The sequence below is a fragment of the Erythrolamprus reginae genome, chromosome 2 (genome assembly GCF_031021105.1).
Source record: "Erythrolamprus reginae isolate rEryReg1 chromosome 2, rEryReg1.hap1, whole genome shotgun sequence".
Classification (NCBI taxonomy): domain Eukaryota; kingdom Metazoa; phylum Chordata; class Lepidosauria; order Squamata; family Dipsadidae; genus Erythrolamprus; species Erythrolamprus reginae.
The window spans coordinates 25,180,727-25,194,287 of NC_091951.1; the positions used below are offsets into that span (position 1 = coordinate 25,180,727).

General features: G+C 42.4%; 1 protein-coding gene across 2 annotated transcripts; it reads left to right on the forward strand.

The window, feature by feature from the left end:
* Positions 1 to 4,731: 4,731 nt before the first annotated feature.
* Positions 4,732 to 12,466, forward strand: LOC139159995 (zinc finger protein 850-like). 2 transcript variants are annotated; one of them, XM_070737482.1, is made up of 2 exons: positions 4,732 to 11,057; positions 11,111 to 12,466. In XM_070737482.1, exon 1 carries the CDS (start codon positions 5,488 to 5,490, stop codon positions 8,116 to 8,118), a length of 2,631 nt encoding a protein of 876 aa, XP_070593583.1. In that variant the 5' UTR covers positions 4,732 to 5,487; the 3' UTR covers positions 8,119 to 11,057; positions 11,111 to 12,466. The 2 variants fall into 2 exon arrangements, with proteins under 2 accessions (XP_070593583.1, XP_070593584.1); XM_070737483.1 differs by having other exon boundaries at positions 4,732 to 7,984; positions 8,070 to 12,466.
* Positions 12,467 to 13,561: the final 1,095 nt, after the last annotated feature.

Below are 13,561 nucleotides of genomic sequence, written 5' to 3' on the forward strand. Positions count from 1 at the left end.
ATATCTCAATTCCCCCATGCCTGACGACAAAGGTGGGTTTTAAGGAGTTTGCGAAAGGCAAGGAGGGTAGGGACAGTTCTAATCTCTGGGGGAGCTGGTTCCAGAGAGTCAGGGCCGCCACAGAGAAGGCTCTTCCCCTTTGGCCCGGCAACCAACATTGTTTAGTTGATGGGACCCGGAGAAGGCCCACTCTGTGGGACCTAATCGGTCGCTGGGATTCGTGCAGCAGAAGGCAGTCCCGGAGATATTCTGGTTCCTTCAGATGGGGGATATAGGCAAGGGCGGTACATTTAAATGCCCCGAAGGACACGGCTTCTCCTCCGCCTCAGCTTCTTTCACAGGATGCAAAAGAAATCCGAGCTGATAGCCAAACCTCTACCTGGGCTGAGCTGCGCTTCCTTGACTTTTGCAAACATGCTGAATGCAAGAAATCTTTCTCTCTTCAAACCGTGGCCAGAAATGAGTGTTTATGAGAGTTTTGGAGTGAAAGGGGAAAGATTTCTTGCGTTCAGCCAAAGGGTGCTTTGTGTTAGACACACTCTTGCCCTCTGCTCACTGCCAAGAAAGAGGGGGGCAAGAAGGTGTGAACCCGGCTGCTTCTGCTACTGAACTTGGCTAGAAGTTTGGCTGTCAGCTTTTCCTCAGGCAGCCCTCAAGAGTTTATTCCTCCTACCACCAGAGGGGGTACACGTATCATGTACAACATGTGGCCTACCCCACCCTGTTCCCTTCTGCCCTGCCCAACTTGCTACCCCCAAACTGCCTCCCACCGCTGTTGTGAGTGCTCCTTCTCCACCTCAGGTGATGTCAGATTCGGAAGAGGATGAGCCAGGCCTCTCTGGATACCTTGGGCCAGGGGGGGTTGCCAGCTGATGCAGAGAGTGAGAGTGAGGGAGAAAGTGACCTGCGTGAACCCGAGGAGCCACTAGAGGGGGCTGATATGACAATGGGGGAGTGATCCCACTCAGAGGATGAGGAAGACATTAGAGTGGATAATCTGTGGATAGATCTCGATATAGGAGATTGCTGAGAAGGCAAGAGGAATGGCATAGTAAAAGGTATTAGTTTAGAGCCTTAGCTCTTTGGGGTGTGATGTCACTTCTAGGCAGTATAAAGCAAAGGACTTTGGGTAATTGGGTGTGGTGTTTCAACGCTGTTCAACGGAAGAGGTTTTAGAGTGGGGGGCTGCATGAAAAAGGCTTCAAAACCATGATTCCTAACTCATTAAAAGGCATTCTCTCCTGGATTATGTCTCTCCAACATTTCGGTGAGCTGATTTATACTCTTGAATGATAAATGGACTTTATCATCTAAGGAATGCCCATTAGGCCGAGTTTAGCGCCTTTCCCAGACTTTGTTAGTGCTTCACTCCAGAAACAGAAATAACTCCCTTTTCCTTGCCATTCAAATCTGGTTTTCGCTGTGAGTGATTTTATCAATGAAGAGTATGATTTTTACCATGAAATAAGGGACATTTAGGTCAGTGGGTTTCCTCCAAGTGGCCATGGACAGAACAATCACGAGATGGGCATCTTACCGGTTCTGGAGTTTGGCAAATCTGTGTGTCGGCCAGCTGGTCTCTTTAGGGAAAAAAAGCTTGCAAAATACGGAAATTCTTCTTGCGAGGGCAAGCAATTAACAACTTCTCACAGCGAGAATAGCAGCGACCCCCAAACTATGGCCCGTGGGCCGCATGCACCCCGTTGCGGCCATGTATTCAGCCCGCGGATGAGTGACAGGAGCACAGGATGCTGCCTTTCCTTCTCCTACCACCTGTGTCTACAACCAGCACCTCCCGCCAAGCTGGTGGCCATTGGGTGGGAACTGCCACTTCCCTCCTGGCAGCCCAGCAGATGGCCATAGAAAGTGCAGAGATTATTGCCGTCACCTCTGCCTCCACTCAGGGAGCCACCGTGGTCACCGTGCTTTTTTCTCTCACTCAGCTCGACCACCGTGTCTCCCTGAGTGGAGGCAGAGGCGGTGATAATAATCTCTGCACTTTCTACGGCCGCCTGGCTTGGCTGTCCAGAGAGAAGTGGCAGCTCCCGCCCAAGGAACCCGCAGCCAAGGCCGCTGACTTGGCAGGAGACACCAGCGGCAGACACAGGCAGTGGGAGAAGGAAAGGGAGCCGCGGCCACCCCACCCGCCACAGATGGGCTGCTGCTGAGCCTCCCCGCCCCCCCAAGGCGGGCTGGCAGAACCAGAAAAACGTTCGCCAGCCTCCGCACTTTCCTTGTCGCTCCCCGACACAGGCAGTGGGAGGAGGAGAGGGAGCAGCGGCTGCTCCCGTGGCCAAGCCTCCCGGTTGCAGTTGCTGGGAGAGACTCTCACCCTCCCCCCAAGGCGCCTGGCAGGCTGGCAATGGGAGCGTTCTCCCTGGTGCCACCAATGGAGAGACTGAGCGTGCTCTTCTTCCTCTGGGTCGGCACCGCCATGGAAGCAGGTGAGAGAGGCAGTACAGGTGCCCGCCACCAACAGAGACAGAGAGAGAAGAAAGGAAGAGAGAAAGAGAGAACAAGAGAGAGAGGGAGAAAGAGAGAGAGAGCCAGAGCAAAAGAGAGAGCAAGGGAGAGAAAGAAAGCAAGAGAAAGAGCAAGAGAGAGAGAGAAAGAAAACAAGGGAGAGAAAGAGAGTGAGAGAGAAAGAAAGAGACAGGGTATATATATTTGTTTTCGTAGATTTTCAGGGGTATATGTATGTAGATTGTTCTGAGTTCGGGTTTTGCCCCGTGTAATATTTTGAGTGTCTATGCGACGTTTCAGTGAAATCACATTCACCATCATCAGGCTGAAGTTTTAAGCTTCGTGCTGCTGTAAATATGGAATGTTTGCAACTGCCATTTGTTCCTTATATATAGTGTTGGGGGTGGAGATTTGGTTTGAATGTAGCAAATAGATTGGGTGACTATGTTTTAGTGATTTGATTGGTTGGTGGAATCACAATTACTTGAAGGATTGACATGGTGATGATTATGATATGTTTTTTTGTTTAAGGCTGGTTTCCAAATCTCTGGTAGGCGGGACGTGTCATTCCGTTTGTTCATGCTGAAAGGGTGTTTCTCTATCTCTATAGCTTCCATAGTAATTCTTCTGTATAAATTTTCTGTTTTGGAAAGTAATTTAGTTTTTCCAAAGTCAATTTCGTGCCCTGTTTTTTTAATGTGCTGGACAAGGGAGGAAGTCTTTTCTTCTTTTTTAACTGCATTTTTATGTTCTGCAATGCGTGCGCTCACTCTTCGATTGGTTTGTCCAATGTATGTGGCTGCATATGTTTTGCAAGGGATTTCATAGATTCCTTGGTGTTCTAGTTGAATTTTATCTTTTGGGTTTCTTAGGATGTTTGATATTTTTTGGTTGGTGACAAATGAAGTTTTGATATTATGTTTGTGTAGAATTTTACTAATTTTGTCTGTGGTGCCCTTGATGTAAGGGAGGAGGCTGGTACCATTGTCCTGTTCTTGGTCTTGATTTTTGGGGGGTGTCTCTTTTTTGATTAGGTTTGTGATTGTTTTCCTTTCGAATCCATTAGAAATTAATACATCTTTGAGTTTGTTCAATTCAGTTTTTAAGTGCTCATGGTCAGCTAGATGTTTGGTTCTGGTGATGAGAGTTTTGGCTACTGAGGTGATCTGTGCCGAGAAGTATGTATGTACAGTATATATATACCTAATTTTTTTGCCTAAGCTTTTTAAAAAAACAATTCTCTCAACATACATTCAAACAATACAGTGTACCATCTAATTTTCCATGAACAAAATGCAGTATTTTTTTAGTAACTAATATCAATCATTAAAAAAGTTGCAAACGTTTTTTTTCCTAATGTTGTCTTCCAGGTACATACTTTTCCCTCCTTATTGTTCCTTCAAAAAGTACAACACCAATTATATTTCTAACTAATTAATCTTTATACCAAAGTGCTTCCTTCTTTCTTTATACATTTTTCTATAAACCAAAAATACCTTGTATAGCCAATCAGATGTTAACAAAAGAAAATGAAAAACAAAACATAAAACACATATGAATTTCAGACTTCTTCCCCCCATCTAAATAGTACGTTCCCATTTTGTTTTTTACTTTAAAATAAGGTATGTGCAGTGTGCAAAGGAATTTGTTCATAGTTTTTTTTAATAGTCTGGCCCTCCAACAGTCCAAGGGACAGTGAACTGGCGGCCTGTGTAAAAAGTTTGGGGGCCCCTGGAGAAGAGTTTCTGTACTGTGCAAGGTGTTTTTTCTGTAAAGAGACCAGCCAAGAGACAGACAGAGCTGTCAAACTTCAGTACTGATAAGATGCCCATCTCGCACCCCACCCCCACCCCACTCTGCCCACCCTACCACCCCAAATTGCATCCTACCATGCAACGGTCCCCTGTCTTATTTTCAGGAAAACACAGTATTTACAATTATATAATTCCCAGCACTTCAAGATATATTTGATGATAGTCCTTTGCATTAGGAATACTTGATTGATCCAATTAAACAACTGAATTTGAATGGATATTTGAACATGAACCTTGGTAGTCTTCTAGGATCATAAAAAAATGCAAGTGATTAGTATTGCGGCATGCTTGTATTTTCATTGTAATATATGTACATTTTCTTTTTTTACATCATCTCTAACTATTTTATAAACTTTGACTCTTACAGACAAAAGATGGCAATAAGAGCACTCGGGACAATTGTAAATAAGAAGCAACATTGAAAAGGGAAGAAAATCAAGGAAAAAATGAAAATATTTTCCATTTCCTTCATTCATTTCTCCTCCACCTCCAGCAGCTGTTAGACAAGAGAGAGAAAATCAAGAAAGATTTCAAGCTTGAATAAGCAGATTATCCAGAACTCAAGGAAAAGTTACAAGAAAAGTAAAATGAGATTATTTTTCAATCAGCAAAAAAAAGAGGAAATATCTGGAAGTCAGTGGGGAGGAACAGATCAATAGTAAAGCCACGTAGAGCAGACAGGAATGCAGGCCTCTCCCTGCGAGGAAGAAAATGGCTTGAATGAAAACAGCACCAAACAAGGCATTGTCCATATTTTTGATAATCTCACCAGTAGAAAAGCGAAATGGATTTGCATATTGTGGAAAAATAAGAGATTACAAATCACAGTTGTTTCTGCAACGAGGAGCTAGACAGGAGAAAAGCCATACACACTATCTCAATGTAGCAAAAACTGGTCAGAACATCTCCCTTGTGATTCTTGGGAGCAACCACACAAGAGGGAAGCCACAAAAGTGCTCTCAATATGCTAAGTGCTTTAGTGAGCATGGCAAGATGGTGGTACACAAGACGAAAGGAAGAAAACAACACTCTGCAGATTGTGTGAATTTTTCATTAGAAATTTTCAAGTTATGAGACACTAAAGGACGCACACACAAGAATAACACAAGTTGAACATCCTTTCTGTGAAAAAGTTTTCAAAGAGAGAATACCAGTCTGGTGAAGCTCCCATTTGAAACATTTGAATGTACTAACTGGGTAAATATCAGTTATGAAACACCAGAGGATTCACACAGGAGAGAAACCCTTTGAATGTCCTGACTGTGGGAAAGGTTTTAGTGATCATTCCAACCTGGTGAAACACCAGAGGACTCACACAGGAGAGAAACCCTTTCAATGTACTGACTGTGAGAAAAGTTTTAGTCAGAGTTCCAGCCTGGTGAAACACCAGAGGACTCATACAGGAGAGAAACCCTTTGAATGTCCTGACTGTGGGAAAAGTTTTAGTGATATTTCCAACCTGTTGAAACACCAGAGGACTCACACACGAGAGAAACTCTTTGAATGTCCTGACTCTGAGAAATCTTTTAGTCATAATTCCACCCTGGTGAGACACCAGATGACTCACACAGGAGGGAAATCATTTGAATGTCCTGACTGTGAAAAAAGTTTTAGTCAGAGTTCCAGCCTAGTGAAACACCAAAGGATTCATACAGGAGAGAAACCCTTTGAGTGTTCTGACTGTGGGAAAAGTTTTAGTGATAATTCCAACCTGGTGAGACACCAGAGGATTCACACAGGAGAGAAACCCTTTGATTGTCCTGAATGTGGGAAATGTTTTAGTCGTAATTCCAGCCTAGTGAAACACCAGAGGACTCATACAGGAGATAAACCCTTTGAATGTCCTGAATGTGGGAAAAGTTTTAGTCAAAGTTCCAACCTGGTGCAACACCAGAGGACTCACACAGGAGAGAAACCCTTTGAATGTCCTGAATGTGGAAAAAGTTTCAGTCATAGTTGCCACCTGGTGAAACACCAGAGGACTCACACAAGAGAGAAACCCTTTTATTGTCCTGACTGTGGGAAAGGATTTATTGATAATTCTACCCTTGTGAGACACCAGAGGACTCACACAGGAGTGAAACCCTATGAATGTCCTGTCTGTGGGAAAAGTTTTAGTCAGAATTCCGGCCTGGTGAAACACCAGAGGACTCACACAGGAGAGAAACCCTATGAATGTCCTGACTGTGGGAAAGGTTTTATTGATAATTCTACCCTTGTGAGACACCAAAGGACTCACACAGGAGGGAAACCCTTTGAATGTTCTGATTGTGGGAAACGTTTTAGTGATATTTCCAACCTGGTGCAACACCAGAGGACTCACACAGGAGTGAAACCCTATGAATGTCCTGTCTGTGGAAAAAGTTTTAGTCAGAATTCCAGCCTGGTGAAACACCAGAGGACTCACACAGGAGAGAAACCCTTTGAATGTCCTGACTGTGGGAAACGTTTTACCCAGAATTCCATCCTGGTGCAACACCAGAGGACCCACACAGGAATTTACCCCTTAGAATGTCCTGACTGTGGAAAAGGTTTTAGTCAGAATTCCAGCCTGGAGAAACACCAGAGGACTCACACAGGAGAGAAACCCTTTGAATGTCCTGACTGTGGGAAAAGCTTTAGTTGTAATTCCATACTTGTGACCCACCAGAAGATTCACACAGGAGAGAAACCCTTTGAATGTCCTGACTGCGGGAAAAGATTTTGTCAGCGGTCCGACCTGGTTAAACACCAGAGGACTCACACAGGAGAGAAACCCTTTGAATGTCCTGACTGTGGGAAAAGGTTTTGTCAGCGGTCTGACCTGGTTAAACACCAGAGGACTCACACAGGAGTGAAACCCTATGAATGTCCTGTCTGTGGGAAACATTTTAGTCAGAATTCCATCTTGGTTAAACACCGGAGGATTCACACAGGAGAGAAACCCTTTGAATGTCCTGACTGCGGGAAAAGATTTTGTCAGAGGTCCGACCTGGTTAAACACCAGAGGACTCACACAGGAGAGAAACCCTTTGATTGTCCTGACTGCGGGAAAAGATTTTGTCAGAGGTCCGACCTGGTTAAACACGAGATGACTCACACAGGAGAGAAACCCTTTGAATGTCATGACTGTGGGAAAACCTTTATTGATAATTCCACCCTTCTAAGACACCATAGGGCTCACACAGGAGAGAAACAGTTTGAATGTCCTGACTGTGGGAAATGTTTTAGTCAGAGTTCCAACCTGGTGCAACACCAGAGGACTCACACAGGAGTGAAACCCTATGAATGTCCTGTCTGTGGAAAAAGCTTTAGTCAGAATTCCAGCCTGGTGAAACACCAGATAACTCACACAGGAGAGAAACCCTTTGAATGTCCTGACTGTGGGAAAAGCTTTAGTCAGAATTCCAGCCTGGTGAAACACCAGAGGACTCACACAGGAGAGAAACCCTTTGAATGTCCTGACTGTGGGAAACGCTTTAGTCAGAATTCCATACTTGTGACCCACCAGAGGATTCACACAGGAGAGAAACCCTTTGAATGTCCTGATTGTGGGAAACGTTTTAGTCATAATTCCAGCCTTAGGAAACACCAGACTACTCACACAGGAGAGAAACCCTTTAAATGTCCTGACTGCGGGAAAAGATTTTGTCAGCGGTCCGACCTGGTTAAACACCAGAGGACTCACACAGGAGAGAAACCCTTTGAATGTCCTGACTGTGGGAAATGTTTCAGTCATAATTCCAGCCTTTGGAAACACCAGTCTACTCACACAGAAGAGAAACCCTTTGAATGTCCTGACTGTGGGAAAAGGTTTAGTGATCATCCCAACCTGGTGCAACACCAGGGGACTCACACATGAGAGAAACCCTTTGAATGTCCTGACTGAAAAGCTTTAGTCACAGTTCTCACCTGGTGCAATACCAGAGGAGTCAGACAGGAGAGTACCCGTTAGAATGTCCTGATTGTGGTGAATTTTTTAGTCATAATTCCCATCTCATTATAGAGCAGAGATGTTTTTAAAAAATTATGAAGAGATTAAAAATTATCTCCGGGAAACTACTGGTGAAAAAAAAAGTAGAAATGAAGTTGGCATATAAAGATTATACAGAATACATATTGAGGAAAAATGAAATTGAAGAAAAAGAAAACCAAGGATGAAAAGGAAACAGAAATAAAAGAACAGACTGATAATGTTGGGATTCATAGTGACAAGAAAAATGAAAAGAAAATTGAAAATAATGAACAGACTGATGATTGAACTGGGATTTACAGTGACATGAAAAGAAGAATAGGGGATAATTGTTTCCAGTAGAAGCAATTTAAAAATAAGAGGGGTAATAGGGGATTAGGAAAAACTAAGAATAGATTTACACCAACATCTTACATAAAAGGAAGGAAAAATTTTTGGAAGAAAAGGAATTATTCATATAGCAACAGTAGAAAGAAAAAGAATAAGTTAAGAAAAGAGGAGGGAAAGGGAAAATAGATAAGAAATGGAATTTGGGAGAGTTGAAAACAGAATGAATGATTGATAAGAGTTCTTTTTTCCTTCCCAGAATTAGAATAATTGTGCTATTACAATTGTGTCAACAATATTAGTTGCAGCCCTATTTGGACAGGGAGTCACTTCTCACAGTCACTCACGGCCTTATCACCTCGAGGTTCGATTACTGCCATGCTCTCTACAAGAGTGAAGAGTGTTTGAAGAGTGTTCAGAGACTGCAAATAGTGCAAAATGCAGCCACGCGAGCTATTCTGGGGCTCCCAAAATCTGCCCACATTTCAACAACACTCCATGAGCTACATCGGTTGCCAATTGGTCTCCGGGCACAATTCAAAGTGCTGGTTAAGATCTATAAAGCCCTACATGGGTCAGGACCAGACTATATACCTGGGATGCATGAGTCTTCTGCCTCATGCATCCCAGCGGCCGGCTAGGTCCACAGAGTTATCTTTTTTCAGGTCCCGTCAGCCAAACAATGTCATCTAGCAGGGCCTAGGGGAAGAGCCATCTCTGTGGCAGCCCCGGCCCTCTGGAATGAACTCCCCCCGTAGATATGTACCACTCCCTCTCACCTGGTCTTTCATATAGCTCTAAAGATCTTCTGGCAGAGGGCATGGGAACCGTGAGCCACGAGATTGTCCCAGTATTAAATTGAATTGGATGAATGTGGACGACTGCATAAGGGGTTTAAGATTTTTATTAATTTTGTATATGTTTTTTAAATAATTAGATTAGTTTTTAAAATAATTAGATTTCTCATATATATTGTTGTATTCACAATGTTTTACGCCACCTTGAATCGCTTCAAGAAGGGTGACATAGAAATCTAATGAATAAATAAAAGGCAAGTACTCATAATAGGAAATTTAATCCTTAAAGTAACCGATCCCACTATCTGTAGACCAGACGACCAATCCAGACAGGTATGCTGCCTCCCGGAGCCAAAATCTTAGGCATAGCGGAGAAAGTAACTGAAATAATAAAACCCACAGACTATTGCCCCCTACTATTACTCCATGTAGGAATGAATGATACAAAAAAGGTCATGAAAACAATGAGGGACTATGACCAGCTGGGCAAGAAAGTCAACGACATAGGTGCACAAGTAGTTTTTTTGTCAATATTACCAATGAGAGGACAACATCCGGCAAGAGAACAAAGAATTCTACAAATGAATCACTGGTTAAAGGGTTGATGTTGCCAAAAATCTTTGGATTCCTGGACCACAGACTGCACTACCTCCAAGATGGGCTTTTGGCAAGGGATGGGTTACACCTTACTAAGACTGGGAAGAATGTCTTTGGAAAAAGATTGGTCCAACTTGTCAAGAGGCCTTTAAACTAAAATCAAGTGGTGAGGCTGACCAAACTACATGATCTCCAGGACCCAATACCAAGCAAGGACCTTTAGTAAGCCATGCAGATAACAAATTAAAGAGGGATGGGAAACAATGCAATTGTACAATAATAAATAACTTCCAGCAGACGAGGTTGGTAAATCCACAGTAACTGAATTTAAACATTCCTGGTATAAACATATCCATCCTAAGATAAAAATACAGGAAATAGTATAAGGGCAGACTAGAGGTCTTTTTATGCTGTCAGTCTTCTATGTTTCTATAAAAAAGAATTCAAAAAATAACAATAAATAAAATCCCGTGACCCTAACAAAACCAATTATAAACCCCCCCCCAGAAAAAACCCCAATCTAACAAACATCCATACCAAACAAACATGATTCGGGCACATCTGGTGTTAAAGTTCACAACCCCTAGGCCTGTCGACAAAGCCAGGTTTTAGCAGCTTTTCGAAAAACTAGTAGAGTAGGTATAGTGCGAACATTGGGGGAAGTTGGTTCCATAGAGTTGGGGAGGCAACAGAAAAGGCCCTCCCCCGTGGTCCCACCAACTTACATTGTTTAGTCGATGGGACCTGGAGGAGCCTGATTCTGTGTCATCCAATAGGCCTCTGGGAGGTATATGACAGGAGATGGTACTGCAAAAAGTCAGGCCCTAAGCCACGTAGGGTTCTATAGTGATAACCAACACCTTGAACTGTGACCTGAGACTAACTGGTACCTAGTGCAGCAAGTAGACTGTCGGTGTTACATGGACGTACCAAGGTACACCCATAACAGCTTGTGCAGCTGCATTCTGGACTATCTGCAAGGATAGCCCCATATAGAGCGTATTGCAATAATCAAGACGGGAGGTAATGACGGCCTTAGTGACTTTGCAGAAGGCCTCCTGGTCCAAATAGGGCTGTAACTGGTACACCAGGCGAACCTGGGCAAAGGTACCACTTGTCGGTACCCCGAAAGATGTTACACCAGGCGAACCTGGGCCAAGGTACCCCTTGTCGGTACCCCGAAAGATGTTGTTCAAGGTTTAGTTGTGGATCCAGGAGGACACCAAGTTATGAACCCTGTCTGAGGGGGATCAGAACCTCCGCCCCCCAGAGCAATATGGATGGACAGATAGAACAGTTCTTTGGAGGAAATGCCCAGAGTCACTCGGTCTTGTCTAGGTTGAGCTTGAGCCTGCTAGCTCCCAGCCAGACCCTAATAGCTTCCAGCTACCGGCATATTACATCAACCGCTTCACTGAATTGGCATGGGGTAGAGATATCTAACTGGGTATCATCAGTATAATGATGCCAACGGATGATCTCACCCAGCGGTGTCACGTAGATGTTAAATAGTAGAGGAGAGAGGACAGATCTCTGTGGCATCCCACAAAGGAGAGGCCCCAGGGGTGGATCTCTGCCCCCCCCCACTAACGACTGCAAACAATTGGAGAGATAGGAGGAGAACCACCATAAAACGATGCCTTCCACTCCCAATCCCTCCAGCTATCACAGAAGGATACCATGGTCGATGGTATCGAAGGCCGCTGAGAGGTCAAGGAGCACCAGGATACAGGAATATCCCCTATCCTGGGCCTGCCAGAGATCATCCATCAGCGCGACCAAAGTGGTTTCCGTGCTTTGAAGCCAGACGGAAAGTAGTCAAGATAATCAGCTTCGTCCAAGGACCATCAGAGCTGGAGTGCCACCACCTTCTCAACAACCTAGATGAAACCAACCAGGTGGGACACAGGTCCAGTATGCAGGTGGAGGAATTGACAGCTTCCAGCCCCTCAACATAAAAAAAAATTATGACTACAAATTATAAATGGGCTTTTCAATGTGGACATTTTAGAATGTTATTAAGCAATGAATGGAAATGTAGTGATAAGATCAGAAATTGTTAAAATGTGGAAAACATGACAATAAAAAGAAAATAATGTTGGAAAGGAGATATAGAAAGGGGAAAGATATTTAAAAGTTAGGGCATTTGGAAAGGGCAGAATAAAAAAGAGATATAAATTGAGGGAAGGAAATTAGGGCTATGGAAATCTCAACTGTGAACCGCATAACAAATTAAGATTAGAAGAACTCAGGAAAGGACGCGGAGGAAGAGGAAGTAGGTAGGGAAGGGAGAGAGGTAGGGAAGAAGGTAAGAGGGAGAAAAGGTAGAGGGAAGAGTGGGAGATGGAGGGGAGTAACATGAAATATAGAAGAAAACAGATGGGAGATAAAAGTAACGGAGCAAATTTAGTATATTTGTTTATTATATATTGGAAAAATGTAAACGTTTGTCAAATGATGATATAGCATATGTATAAATGTAAGGTTGGTGAAAAAAATAAAAATAAATAAATGTCCTATATGTGGGAAATGTTTCAGTCGGATTTACAACCTCGTAGCACACCAGAGGATTAACACAGGAAAGAAACCATCTGAATGTCATTCTGTTGGAAAAGATTTTAGTTATAATTCCAGCCTGCTGAAACACCAGAGGACTCACACAGGAGAGAATCTCTTTGAATGTCCTGACTGTGGGAAATGTTTCAGTCAAAATTCCCACCTGTTGATACACCAGAGGACTCACACTATGGAAAAATCTTTGAAATGTCCAATCTGTGGACATTAGTTCAAGCATTAATAGCACATTTACCTAATCGTAAATTTAAAAATTATTTCAACCCCTCTAACATTTAGCCAATTAATACTTATCTACATTTCTTATTTAATTATTAATCTTAAATTTCAGTCAATTTGAGAAAAGAAAAAAAGGAAAAATTCTAAATATCTATTTTCAATCAATTAAAAATCATTAACATCATTAATCTCCCCAACAATTCTAAATTCAATTCCATTTATGCATTAATCCAAATCAGTATCACCTACTACATATCTTATTATAATCAATACTTTTTTAAAAAAAAAATTTATTGAATTTTTTAAAAAGACAAACAAAGACATACAACAATAAACATTTAAGGAGCTACCATTGCTCCTCTTGTCGTAGAAGTCTAACTAATACAAAAATATAAAAAGTCCTAACTATGTTCAGATCAAAGCAGAAATGTCATATATGTAAGTTACATTCTTGTTAATTTTAACTATATTTTCAATATTAAACTTATTAATTAAACTTTTTTATATTTTAAAATGTTCTGTGCTTATACAAACAGAAAAAACAAGAGAAGAAAGTTATTAGTAATACTAATAAATTTGAGCAGAACTTTGAACCAAACCCTTTTTTTTTTCTATCCCCTGCTGGTTGCAGTTCATCACTCATCATTAAATAATTATGTAATTAGGTCCTCCATATTTTCATTGTATTGTAAATCTTTGCATTGTTTAACATACTGTTTGTTTATGAAAATATAGCATATGTATACTATATACAGTATTGGGTAGAACTGAGTTAATTATATTAGTCAGGCCCTCTAAAACACCCCAATATCTCATGT

Excerpts from the sequence above, each read along its gene's own strand:
- LOC139159995 (XM_070737482.1), top strand. The coding sequence starts at position 5,488 with ATGAAACACCAGAGGATTCACACAGGAGAGAAACCCTTTGAATGTCCT.